This window comes from Chaetodon trifascialis, chromosome 7 (assembly GCF_039877785.1).
Source record: "Chaetodon trifascialis isolate fChaTrf1 chromosome 7, fChaTrf1.hap1, whole genome shotgun sequence".
In the NCBI taxonomy this organism is placed as follows: Eukaryota; Metazoa; Chordata; class Actinopteri; order Chaetodontiformes; family Chaetodontidae; genus Chaetodon; species Chaetodon trifascialis.
This window is the reverse complement of record NC_092062.1, coordinates 14,185,823-14,200,274: the sequence shown is the minus strand read 5'-3', so window position 1 is coordinate 14,200,274 and position 14,452 is coordinate 14,185,823. Positions and strand designations below refer to the sequence as shown.

General features: G+C 42.3%; 1 protein-coding gene across 1 annotated transcript in view; it reads left to right on the top strand.

Moving 5' to 3' along the window:
* The window catches only part of cdkal1 (CDK5 regulatory subunit associated protein 1-like 1), a 230,243-nt gene extending 215,820 nt beyond the window's left edge, over nt 1–14,423 (top strand). Inside the window, exon 15 of the mRNA XM_070967372.1 lies at nt 11,572–14,423. Coding sequence (XP_070823473.1) covers nt 11,572–11,733 — 162 coding nt within the window. The 3' untranslated portion in view covers nt 11,734–14,423. The remainder of the gene's footprint in view (nt 1–11,571) is intronic.
* The last annotated feature ends 29 nt before the right edge of the window (nt 14,424–14,452 follow it).

Genomic DNA, 14,452 nt, shown 5'->3' with positions numbered 1-14,452 from the left:
TCTGTCGAGGTGTCACTGTGTGTTCTTACCTTATCACAACTATAAAAGTTGTGTTTACAGCAGGCTATTCAAATTTTGTTCAGTCAGCAAATGAATAAGGTGTGTGTGTGTGTGTGTGTGTGTGTGTGTGTGTGTGTGTGTGTGTGTGTGTGTGTGTGTGTGTGTGTGTGTGTGTGTGTGTGTGTGTGTGTGTGTGTGCGCGTGTGCGCGCATGTGTGTGCGTGTCTGTCTGTCTGTCCATGTTTTTAATCCATGCTCGCTTGTGCAGTTTGTGGAAAAACACCAGTGTACCAGGCGTGAGATAAGTAATTTAAGATAAGCTGTGGCTGGCTAAACTGTCCTCTGTCTTCCTTTCCACCATGCGCACACACACACACACACACACACACACACGCAGGCACACACAAACACCATGTTAATGTATCTGTTTCACTGCATGTTATTTTTCACTCTGACTAGCTGTAGCTTATAGCTTGGGACATGGAGCCACAGAGCAGAATATGATACACTTTCTAATTTCACACTCCATCAGCCTTTACTGCCAGACAGAGAGGGAGGGGACGGAAGGAACAGACAGAGACATGGGGGGGGGGGGGTGATGAAGAGGAAAGCAAGCAAAGAGAGGGAGAAATGGATGGCAGAGAATGAGATAAAAGGAAAGAAAAGAGAAAGGTTTCACAGCAAGTCAAGCGACACGTCACTTAGCAATGAAAAGTTCAGCAGTGGGGACTAGACCTTGTAAAACTAGTTGGCTCATAAATTCTTCAGGCCATCCAACACACACACTTGCATTAATTCCCATCCGACTTGCTTTCCCCTGCACTCTTTCAACAAGGTTTGACATTCTTACACAACACACCCAGACCTTTCTTGGATTGATGTAACAGCACATGCACAGGGATTCACACACACAACATGTCACGCTCCTCTTAGGATCACTTCCTTTCTCACACACTGGCATACACTTTGGTTCTAAAACTGTATCTTTGTCTGGACCCCAGTTAATAGCAGTCCTATGGTTTATGGTAAATGTGTCTCAGGAGGGGTTTTTCAGAGGAAAATGGAAGTAAAGTCATCATCTGTCCTCAAGAAGGGAATTTATATAGAGATCTAGAGGTTGAGAGAGAGAGACAAGTCACTTTTTCTTAGAACGACAATGGCTCAGAAGGACAGATTGTCGGTTTGTGTCCGTTTTACACCTTGTGTGAACACGTGGTGCTTTGAGGTTTTTGGGGGTGTAGAAAATACTACAGCTATTTTTGTACATGAGTGAAGAACAGTGGTGTGCTGGTTTGACACTGCCACAAGATTGGCAACCTCTGCAAATGTCACAGCAACAAATAATGGTCAAATTAAATGTGCGTGCGTGCGTTAGAGGAAATGATAGATGAGTGGAGGCGGACAGACAGTGTGGGAACCAAATTCAAGCATGCATGGACGTTGAGTGGCAGATCAGTGAGTGTTGTGAACATGTGCTGTATCTGGATTTGCAAGCATTCATTAGTGCTTGTCTCTGCTGTCCACAACATATTGATAATTAACATATTGTTATATTAAGTGATCTCCAATGATGCTGCTGATGAGCTGTAATCTATAGTCCTTATGACCTGCATTGTCAACTCTTAACGACAGCAGAGTGACGCTGGAGCACAGTGCTAATAGATAAGTGACCTCATGGCTCAAAAACACAGCAGTATCTGCAAGCTGCTCTGATATATGTGATTCCCTTGACAGCCAGTATCTGTGCTCACTGTTTTCATTACTGTAAGTCAACAGGTCTGATTTAACATACACATGCACACATGCATTCAATACTGTCTGACACTAGCATACCCATGCACACACACATCTAAGGATATGCACTTGTGCACCCACACTGATGTCTGCCCTGCACAAATTTGAAGACCATCTATTTTCTATGAGTCTCTGCATGAGTCCACCGCACACTGAGCTGAATGTGTGTGTGTGAGATGAATGAGCGATTAGAGGAAGGCAGATAGATGCTCACCCCCATGTCTTGCAGCGGAGACTGTAATTACAGGCTTTTGGCAGAGAGCGAGAGAAAAACAGAAGAATAAAGGAGCGGGAGGAGAGAGATTGTGTGATGAGGTCCATGATGGCTGGGTCGCTGATAGATGGATGGAGTCTGAGCTTTGTTGTTTCATCTCAGATGCAGAGGAGCGTTGTAAGACAAAGTGAGAAAAAGTGAGAAAATGAAAGAGTGCTAGATAAGTGGGTGATTGGATAGGCAGAGGAACCCACCAAGGTCTGTAATGTCCATTTGTTGAGAAAAGAACAAAGTGAAAGACCTATCATTTCAGAGATGGAGATTGATTGCACACCAGCCAGCACCCACAGTGATGAGTGCTGTGTTAAAGCAGTGTATGTATGGATATACATATGTTGGATAAGGCATAAGATGTATTGATAGATGGATGGTTTTATAGAGAAGTGGCATGTGAAAGCTCGTGTGGATGGCTGTGGATGGATGGACCTGAAAGTGGACATATAGATATGGGTGCATGGATGTGAGACATGATGGCTTAGATGCACACAGCTGATGGATGAGCAGATGAATAGATGCAGGGGTGTGAATAGATAGACAGTTATAGGAATTATGGATGGATGGATGAGTAGTGAGGATGGATGAGATCGAATAGTGATCTAACAGTACACAGCTCTTTGTCCCACTGTGCTTGCAGAGGACATCTGTCCTTAAAACCAATTTAATGAAGCAGGAGACCAAACCCAACATGCAATTCTCTAAACTAATGGCAAGCTGCTGTACCACCATTTTTAACTCAAATATTTTCTTGTTATCGGTGACCACCAATAAGAATGAGAGGTAACATTGGCTCTGATTGGTGGACATTACACACTTGACTAGATTACATTGCTTTCCACAAAGATTCAGCATATAAACATATTTTCTGTTGGAATATTTGTCCTGTATTCACTTAACATACTGTAATACTGTAAACTATACTATAATCTGCCACTAGGTGTGTGTTCCTGTTGCCATCATGTAATGAACTGGCAGTGTGTCCACAGTGCTTCCCTGCCTTTCTGTCGCATGCTTACCAGCAGTAACATCCTGTTTGTTTTCTTTCTTTCTTTCTTTCTTTCTTTCTTTCTTTCTTTCTTTCTTTCTTTCTTTCTTTCTTTCTTTCTTTCTCAGTTTCTGTCCCCTTTTATCACCTGCCTCTCTCCTTTTGTTTTGCTCCTTCTTTCTTTTCTGTTTGTTTTTCAGCCTTTCCTTCCCTTCATTTTTTCCTCCCTTCCTTCTCCCTCATGCCTTTATACAATGTGACATCTTAATGACAAGGCCGTGGTGTTTTTGCCATTTCATTCCGTGAAACAAGACCAAGGCTTTAGAGAGAGAGATTTGCTTTTATTGACATGGATGACCTCTCTTCCTCTGTTCACCCTTACTCTCTCTATCTCTCTGTCTGTCAGCCCTTCATTCACAGAAACAGCACTTTTCACAGAAAGGGAAGGACAGTAATGAGTCTTTTAGTGGGACACAATAGCAGAGAAAGCACTCAACAGCATGGTGAAGGAAAGAAAAAGAGAAAGTATCTTCACCAGTCCTCATCCTCAGATGAAATTAAATGATAGAAGAGGAGGGGGGCATGAGAGAGAGGGGCCAAAAAATGAAGCAAGAATGAAAGCGAGAGAGAGCGAGGTAGACTGAGAGATCTGGAGACAGAAAAGCAGCTTGAGTGCTGTCCAATAATCAGCTCTTTTCACAGCATACTTTCTCAAGGAGACCCAGAGAATAGGACAGAGGGAAGAAAACCGCTCTGCTCCTTCCACAAGACAGCAAATTGACAGTTCGTATGAAAGACAGAATAAAAAGAGAAGAGAGCTGGGAGAGATAGAGAAATGGAGGAATACGACTCATGAACAATGTCCCTCCCTGACCACAAATTGACAGAATAACAAAAAATGGAAGTGAATGGACAAATCTCTACAGGAGTATCAAATTTGCTGCCGTGTCTCTTTCCTTTTCTCAGGGACTGGTGGACTTGGTTTTCCCAGCATTCCTTGTGTCTTTCTGTCTTTTTCTTTCTTTCTTTCTTTCTTTCTTTCTTTCTTTCTTTCTTTCTTTCTTTCTTTCTTTCTTTTTCTTTCTTTCTTTCTTTCTTTCTTTCTTTCTTTCTTTCTTTCTTTCTTTCTTTCTTTCTTTCTTTCTTTTCATTTGTGTTCTCTTCATTTTTCTCCCTACCTCCTGTGCTGTTACCTCCTGGTCATCTGTCCTCCCCCATTCTCGTTTTAATCAATTTATCCATCGTGTGTGTGTGTGTGTGTGTGTGTGTGTGTGTGTGTGTGTGTGTGTGTGTGTGATGATGTGGTTAGTTTAAATTGTATCTTTATATATTCTATTCCAGGCTGATGATTGCTGGTACTTTGCATCATGATGCTTACAGTACATAGACACAGACACACAGTACAGGTTCATTGGTAAAACAAAGCTTACACACACACACACACACACACACACACACACACACACACACACACCACGCATATTCTTAGACACACATATTTGTATACACTGATGCACAGTCCCCCCCCTGGTGTGACTGGCAGACTTCTTCTAGCCGTAGGCTATATCAGACAATGGAAATCATCAAACGCACACTCACCCAACACAAACATCGGTACACACACACACACAGGCATAACACGCAAACAAAAATCTGTATTTCACCCCAAACAATTGAAGCCCTCTGTGGTGACATGCACTGTTATGGGTTGTTGCTTTGATGTTGCGTTATGCACACATGTTGTCATCTGCATTGTCGGGAAAATAACAAAAATCAAAGATTAAGCTGTCTTTTCTGGTTGGGATACAGTTAATCCTCTCAAATCTATTTTTAAAGTTTTTATTTCAAATGTCAAAAGGTTTTTCTTGGCCTTTGCATGACTTTGTTTACTCTAGTAGCAAATAATTTGTTTTGCCTTCAAAACAGCACACGTAGCTATTTTAGGCACTTCATTTAGCATGTCAAATTGTATTACATGGCCTGCGCTTTGTGCACACGAGAAGAGCCAACGTCAGAATAACAAAGGAATAAATGTTAAGCCATCAGACTATCAGTCACGTCTATTTTCAGTATTCTTACCTAATATGTCAAATGGCGTTACGCAGCTTCATTTTGTGTTGTTTATTTAAAATGTCAGAGGGTTTGAAATGCCCCTTGCTCTGAATTTGCTTTTGAACCACAGATGGAAGATCTAAATAACTAAGCACTTAGCCAACAACAGTTATTGAGTAATTGTTTGTTTGTTTTCTCTTCTTCTTCCATATTATTGTAAAAATAGACTTTCCACAGTATGGGTCTTGTAAACAAACTCCCCTGAGCAAAGTTCTTCAGCCGATGAGTCACCCATGGCTTTGAGTCTTATTTCAAATTTTACCATCGTCTTAAACTCAACATGCTTTCTCATCGAAATTACAGCTGCACTTTTGTTGAAGTATGTCTCAGCAGTTAATTCTTGTTATTGGAATAGTCTTTGATTGAGAGAGAGAGAGGATGGCCTTCTCTCAGAGTTCAGGCCAAAAACAACAACAACAGCAGAAAAAGAATCTTCCACTCAGCTTGAGGTGGCCTTTTAGGGCTTCCAGACACACTTGGGTTTGGTCCACCACATGTCAAGGGGTGAGCTGAGGGGTTTAGTGACCTCTGCTATTTGAGAAAGCAACTATGTAGAAATGGTTGATTAAATCAGTTCTGATCTGTTTGGGTTTCTTATTAGGAATCTTGTTGCACTCATGTGGAAGTCCTGGTCACCCATAAACTAGTTCACTAGTTGCTCCCTTAAACTTGTTATCCACCTGAGTAATCTGCTGTTAGTAAGGTGCTTCAAACAGCCAGTTACTTCATGTAATGGTGTCTTGTACAGTGTCATATTAAATCTGAAATATGTTCCTGCTTGTTGAACAGCCACCTCTGGCCTTTTCCATTCTTTGTTGCAGGCAAAGATACAATACGACTGAGGTAACAAGAGGCGTGTGTCATGTGTTCAACACATATGTGTAAACCTAACACCTCACTGTACACACACGTAGTGTTGTTCTGTATTTAGTTACCGTAACTGTAAACCTGTTTGTGCACAAACAACTTGATGCATCCTTGTGTTAATGAATTTAAAGCATATTTGTTTATGTCTCTGTTAGTCAGGTGTATAGATACTGAAGTATACACTGTGATGTACTCAATGAGTGCATCGTGTGTATGAGAGAGAGTTCTGTGACTCAGGCTGATGCCTGTAGAAAGCAGATGTCTATAAACTGGCTGGTGCTGCTGGTTTGATGCTCTGGTGCGTTTTCCCAGATGGCAGCAGAGGAAGCAGTGAGTGAGCACAATGACGGATGTCTTTAATGATGTTTTAGGTTTGTGTTATGGAGCTGGTAACTTTCAATAGGTATTGTTAAATTATTAAAAAAGGTAATCTGTCCCAATAATTCTGTGTGTCACTACCACTACTGTCTTTTCATTATCCTGCCAGGATGTCCTTGACAGTACCGCGATAGCAGTCATTTTTTGCGGGGAATACAGGTAATAGTGGATTTTAATGCCAGTTAAAGGTGCTGTTTGCCCTGAATCCTCATCACAGCTTAACAAGAGGAGACAGAAAACTAAAAAAAACCCCAAAAAACATATGTCTGACTATTTTCAGTGTGGGCCTGAGTTTCCAACTTAGTCTCTATCATTGAGATACTTAATTATGTTCCAGCTTGTGTCACTGAACTGCTTGGCTTGGACATCAGCCCAACTGACTACTGACTACAGATAACAAATGAAAAGCAATGAAACACCGCAGCAACGCCACATTTAATAGCTGTAAGCAAACAGTCGCCTTCACAGAAGATATTACATCAGATAATTCGATTACAGAAGATGTTTCTCCCCCTCTGATTGGCTTATGGCAGATAGAACTCATGATATTGGTTTCCCTTTTCGTGGCCTGCAGACTCTGTTGTCTTGATTGTTGCTTCTGTTGACTTGGCTGTAATTTTGCACTTACTGTTTTGTCGTGGGAGAAAATACGTTTGGATTACGATGCTGTGTGCTTTGAGTGTTTGTAAAGTGACAAGAGGTTTACCTCCACACCCTCCATACATCGATGTGTCTGCAGCTGCAATGATGGAGGAAATTTCAGATGACAAAGAGGAAGACAGAAAGTGTAGTTCCTCACTCAACTTCTATTCCTTTTATTCTTTGTTGCTGTAATGTCTATCTCTTTCTGCTAACCAATCAAACAGATGTTACACTGTGAATCAATCAGCGACATTGTTTCATATCAGAAATATTACTTGCAATGACTTTTAATTTCTCTCCCGTCCGTCTGTCCAGTTGTAAATACAGCTGCAGCTCATTGTGAGTGTCACTGCGGCTTTGTCAAATCACCCGTGACTAAGGAGGCTGTTACAGTATCTGTTTACTCACACTCACACACACACTCACACACTCTCAAACCACTTGCATGGTCTCTGTGTGTCTAGAGTGACACTGACAGCTGGTGAGGATCATGTGAGAAATGTGACCACTGTCTATTGTGCTTTCTGGCTCTCGTGATGTGGTGTATGTGTCACTGCGTGTCTTTGTGTGAATATGTCGGCGTGTTGGTGAAGCCTGCACCAGACACCCAGGCAAATTTCTTTAAAAAAAAAAAGAAGAAAAAAAAGGGTCCATATGTGGAATTGCGCGTGGAAGTGTTTTTAAGAGATGTTCGAGAGTCCTCAGGAAAACCTTGAAAACCTTGAGGGGAAAGCATCTGGCTGTGCTCGCCAGCCTGGTACCCCTGGTGTACTGTTAGATGATTTTAAAGTAGGATTATTTCGCTCTGTTCTACCGCTGTGAGCAGAGAGACTGACATTATCCACCGCAGGCCTACACGTACACACATTGAGACATGCCACCGTCCTCACTCTCTTGTTCTCACAGACATATGCACAAACTCAGCATGCCGGCAAGCAGGTGGTGAGCTATCACTGAAAGCCACATCTCTCATCTTTTCCTGCCCCCTTTTTTCCTCTCCTTCCTTTCCTCATTTCTTTTCAGTTTTTTCACTTCGCTCCACTCCTCTCCACTCCTCTCTCCCACTGTGCTGACACACACCTACTGGCACTTGGATTTTCACTTATCCTCCCTACTAGTAATAGATTTTAGACTGCACTATTCAGCCTCTCTGCTGGCACCCTGTTGTTAAAAGACACCTGCAGAGAGACAGATAAATAGATGGATAGAAGAGAAGGCAGTACACTCGGGCTGTCAGCGAAGAGAAAGGTAATGGTTTTGGTTTCATCAGTCCTTTGCTGATTCGCTCTTGTCTCAGTTTCCATTAGATGTTCATCTTGGTCCTGTTTTCCTAAAGTAAGCAGGAAAAGAAATTTGCAATTAAGTCAATTTTATTGAAGTCTCTCTGTTCTCAGGCAGCCTTTCCCATTCAGTCATTCGTGTTTATAAAAAGTTATGAATGATGAAAAACCAACATTCGTGTCTTTTTTTCCTCATTGTCTGGTCATTCATCTTTAAATGAATGAGACAACATTTAAAACCTGCTAAAAGGCATCCAGTGCACCCTTGCTGAAGAGCACTTTTCAAATATATTACTGCTGACTGGATTAGTGATTTGAAGCCCTCACAGGAGTAGCTGTGTTCGTTATGATCACATTTTTACAGTTAAGAGGCTCAGTGATGAGGAGCACATGCACTATGACAGGGACTTGACCACCGCACACCCAAGCCAAAAGCACCCTTATTGTTTTTCAAGCATCAAAACAGCAACAAAACAGCGTATCAGTGTCGCCATTAGGGAACCCAACGGTGGTCCTAACATGAAGCAAATGTGGATGCATCAGCCAGACCTCTGCTACTGAGTCACCCTCCACCTATTGTCTGAAGTTCGTGTAAGTGACTTGTGGCTGTTTCAGGTAGGCGTTGTCGGTCATAGTATCCATCCTTCTTTGTGTGTAGCAACAGAGGAAACCATTCAGCGACGCCAGTGAGGAGAAGAGTGGGTGGCAAGGGAGCATTCACAACCATCGGAGAGGACAGGGGAGCTGGAGTGATGTGGAGGATAGTGAGGCAGAGGACAGACGCTGTGCAGCTGCTCATACACACAGCCATGTGCATGCAACACGTGTAGGCGTGCACAGACTGTCAGTTACATACCAATACGTACCGTACATGCAGGCAGGTGTTTGCACTAAACAAAATATATTTGCAAGTATATTTGTGAGATTTTCTACTCATATCAAAACTTTTAAACTAACTCTGAGAGCAAATGAATTGATGGGTGATGGTAAACAGAATTCCTTAAGTTGGGCAGGCATCCTACTGATGGAGGACGAAAGAAAAGCAAAAAGACCTCTCGCTGCAAACCCATAGAAAGAAGGAATAAAGCCAGGCGAGACAGAGGACTGGCAAACAAGACTACATGGAGAAATTTAAGAGGAAGAGTGAGAGTGAAGAAGAGAGGAGTCGATCTACTTATTGTAAATATCAGAGCCACACCTCTCTCAGTAACCCCTCGTGAACCTCCTAAAGGTTACTCTGGAACGCCGCTGATCAATCGCTCAATATTGCCTTGCATCATCTGCCATCTTGGTGATAAGACATTTTACCAACTGTCATGCAGGTGGAGACATGTATAAACTACCACAAGGTCATCCAGATCGATTTCCACTCCACCCAGAGATGTTGACAAGTGTTGGTGCTTTCATCCAATTTGTTTAATGCTGGCATTGAAAGAGCTGAGATGAGATGCGGTTTGCTTGAGATCGCACCGCACGTCTCCACTCAGACATTAAGGTAAAACGAAGTAAATGTTTAATCAAACGGAATGATGATCGATGAGGGAGGAGGGTGGAGGCCGAGGAGAAACGGGGCTGGTTATCAGTATTCAGTGCTACCAGCTGAATTATATTAACACCATCAACGGCTGAAATGTGCCAGCTTATTTTTGACGTCGCTCTCATCACAGCTGCTTTTTTCAGGGTTTCAGTCAGCAGCATCATGTGCTCTTGTGCATTGTAAAATGTGCATGTTTGACTATTGGTGACATGGCAAACACACAAACCTTACTGGATTTTCTTTTTTTGCTGGAGGACACAGTTATACGTGACGGCATACTTGATAAAGAGACACGTAAAGTCGTAAAGCAGCTTGAAAATGATGTGCTGCTGAGAGATCAACTCAAACACTATCACAGTCACACTCATGCTTTGGCTGTGCTAACATTGTAAGCTGACTCTTGTGTTCTCATGTCTTCTTCAGAACAGCATCGCAGTGCACCTTCATCAACATCAGCTGGATTCAATAGACAGCACTCTGTAATAATTGGATCACTACAAAACTGCATTAACTGCTATGCCCGGAGATAATGGCATCATAATTGAAATGCGCTCATTTGCATAAGCAAATGGCTGGTTTTTATGAATGCTTTCATCCACAAAATATCGAAATAATCAGTGGATTTAAAATTCTGTTTATTGTTGTGTCTCTAATTTCCAAATGAGGCTGAGGAGAGAGACAGAAGGCAAGCAGATCAGAGAGAGACAGGGAAGTGGAGGAAATGATAAAGACCTGTAATTCCCCTTTGCTCTTCTAAATGATAGTATCTATGGATCCTAATATCGAGTGGCATCAGTATTTTTGTGCATTTGATGATCAGCAGGAACGATCCATGATAAATTCTTATTTGGCTGGTCGATGTAGCAGAACAAACTCCAGATATTTAGTTTAAAGACATCAGAGTCTGCTCCTCCTCCTCACACTTTATCTTTTTCCTCCTGCTCGCTCTTCTCAGCATTGCTCTTTGCCATCATTCACTGTCACATCTCTTAAGTGGTGGATGTCTTTTTAATGGTCCAACACATTAAGACTAAACAGAACTCTCAGATTACAGACATTTGATGCGCTGGATCGCTGACCACTGTGCTGTCAAGGCTCGCTGATTTGTGACTGTGGCCAGTTGATTTAATCAGAAGACGATCCCCTAATTATGAATTATGGACTCGTGCTGTGAGCTGCAAAGATCTCTGTGTTCATGAGTGTGTGGGAGAAAGCGAGGCCGAGCCTTTGAGTCCATCGGTACAATATTCAAATGATATCCCAAAAGATTCTCATTTTCAAACTATTTAACTATTTACTCCTTGTTAGAGAGACAGAGCGGTCTGCCTGGGGGGGTTCAGCCGTGCAGGTTCAGTCAGTGAGTGCAAAGGTCCTCTTCTTCTGCACCTCGTTCACCATGTGGTGTCCCACAGCGGCCTCCATGACAGGACGATCTGTGCTACGTTAATCGAAATAGCTCATTTTTAACATTGTGTATTAAATTTTTTATCTCTTTTTCAATGAGCAGGGAGCTTAGGCTGAGATCTCATATCAGTAAACATGCCATGCAGTTTGAGTGAGTAACTGCAAGCTCAATAACTGTAGCTGATCCAGTAATGTTTATTTCTCTTGCAGTCTGAAGACAGTACAGTGTTGTGTTGTTACTACAGAAGGTCTCCTGATCTAAGTCTAATGTGGTTGTCTTTCTGTATGTTTCCCCCCACAGGAACAGATGGCCAATGGCGTCCAAGGTCCTCCTTCTATGCCTTCTTCGTCCGTTTTGTTGATCGGCTCTTACAGCCTGGACAGGGACGGACTGAAGAAACTGGCAATCGGATTCGCTCTGGCAGCAGCCATATTGGCTTTCATCGTAGAAAAACTGTTCTGATGGAGAAACTGCAAGCTAGAGGAAGAAGGGAGAAGACAGCGACATCACAGTGTGTTGAAAGCAGGTGAACACATTGAAAATCGCTGTAGTGTACTCCACGTGATCTCATTCAGGTTTTAAATGAAACAAACAATGAAAAGACGGAGTCAGCAGCACCTACGCAGTCAAGGATTGTTTGAATGTTCTCTGAGAGTTTTGTAGTTTATAGCACAGTTAGGCTTTTATTTTTGAATTAAGGGCATGGTTGGCCACTTAGCAGTCATTTTACTCTGTTTGCTCCAAACAAAGCAACGTCTCTGGACTAACCACACGGGCAAAGGACAGCAGCCTCCACAGACCTTAGCCAGCTCTTTTAAACCCACCTTTTTGTTCCACTTTACTCCCTCGCTGTACTAAATTTTAATTAGAATCTATTTGAAGCACAGATTCTGGTTCATGTTCGTCTTCTGTGTTCTGCTCTGTTCACTGACGGCTGCAGCCTGATGTTGAACATAAACAGGTAAACTGAACACCTTCTGGTCAGCCGTACCACAACAAAGTTGCTTTTCAGCTTGCTGAGTTGCAGAGTGATTCTCAGGTGTTAATGAGTTCTCCAGCATATTGTGTCGAGGTACTCAGCTCGTAGACTTCCAAATTGGGTCCTGCCCATCCTCCTTTTGATGGATTGAATTGTGCTTATGTTACAGTATGTGCTATTTTATTCTGTGAGAAGGGGTAATCTTGTGCATATACTCTGATTTAACGTGGTTTTTAACCTTCATTTCAAAGTATTTATTTTAAGAGACAAGAACAGTATATTTTCAGATCTTCATAACAAATGTCTGAAGTTGTTATTCTTTCGTGAAAGTGGTTGTTCAAAAAGGTTTTTGTGTGTTTGAGTCTCTGGTTTTTGCCTCATACATCAACGTCAGGTGCAGTTACTTTCTGATTATGTCCTACAGAAGCCCACACCCAGTGTGATTGATTTTTTTTGTATGTGATGACCTGCTCTGGTGCCAACGTAAAGAACTGTTTATATTTTCTCACTGACCTGATGACGTGACGTCGAGCTGACATCTTTGATGTCTTTAGAGGTTTCTGCTGCTGGCCCAGTACAGTGAAGGTGAATGGTGTCCCATTTGTGGGGCTCACAGCATTGGAACGACAATATCCCAGTGACTCTGGATAATCCATAGAGCACGCTGTCCTCCATTTTCATAGTACTATTACTGAAATATTCCACTGAAATCTGTTCATACAAAAATCTGTGGATTATCCAAACCACCACAAATTCAATTCTTACACCTTGTGTTGGTGGTGGCAGCAGAAACCTCACAGACACATATAACCACAAGTTGTGAGAAATGCTTTTCTTTCTCTGTAACGAAGGTGAACTGACCCTGCAATACAACTGCTCTGTTGATAATGTGGACTACGTGTGATTACTGAGACAGACTATGTCCTGATTTATATTGTCCCAATCATCATTTGTGTCAGTGAAATGACTGAAGTGTTCAATTATTAACTGCTGAGGTTTTTACTATTAAATAAGCCCTGTAGAATTACTGTGGGAGAATCCCACGTCTCTTTCCAGCGCTCTGTATCGCTCAGTTGTCATATATAGAGTCTGCCTGTGTTTCTCTCTGATATCTGTCTTTTTTTTGAGGCACCACAGTCCCAACATGTGCTCTGAAATTTCCAACAGTTAATAATGCATGCCCCAATTTATGTGTCGCGGTGCACAGACACATGTGTCTCTGTCAGTATGTCTGCATTTTTATGTGTGTGTGTGTGTACACGTGCCCTGCGTATATCCCCAGTCTGTCTCAGCTTGTTTGTGAGCTTGTTTGTGTGTCAGAAGGTGCGTGTGTGTCTGTACATGCCTGTGTTGTCTGATGTAGTGTCTGTAGCTTCCTCCAATGCTTAATTTAGCAGAAAGCCAGCATGTGTGCATCTGTGTGTGTGTATGTGTGGTTCAGGAGTGACAGGATTCATCACTCTCTCATTCAGAAAGGCCTGTTATTAGATACACTGCTGTTTGTAGCCTACACACACACACACACACACACACACACACACACACACACACACACACACACACAAACACACACACACTAGCTTTGTATTATCTAAATATATGATGCGTGTCACACGTTGGTGTTGACACAGATACATGCATGTACCCTGGCCTTTTCTTACCTATCTGGTGCATGTCACACACACACACACACACACACACACACACACACACACACACACACACACACACACACACACACTGCAATTTTGTAGTATGGGCAAGTGACGCACGTCAAGCAAACTTGCACACAAACACAGGCACCAAAGCTTTATGTTACTCGATCAAATGATGCGTGGCTCACACATAGACACACACACACTAGCTTTGTATTATGTGATCAAATGATGCGTGTAGCTGTGAAGCTTGTTACATCTATCCAGCAGTGCCCTATATTATTCTGCAGCCATCCATACTGTGTGACAGTTCTTTTGATGCTTTGTAAGCACATTTCCTCACTGTGTATGTCAGTTACAATGCATTGTTCTCCAATGAAATATGGATGCACCGACACCCTTTATGTTTGGGAGATCATCACTTACCATGAAATATTGAGGCGGGAACCATGGAAAGGAGATCATTATTCACTTTGCATCATTCACTTCAGTTGTTTCTAATAAAAGCAAGAGTTTCTGGATTCACGTCTTCGTTCCAGCTGTTGTC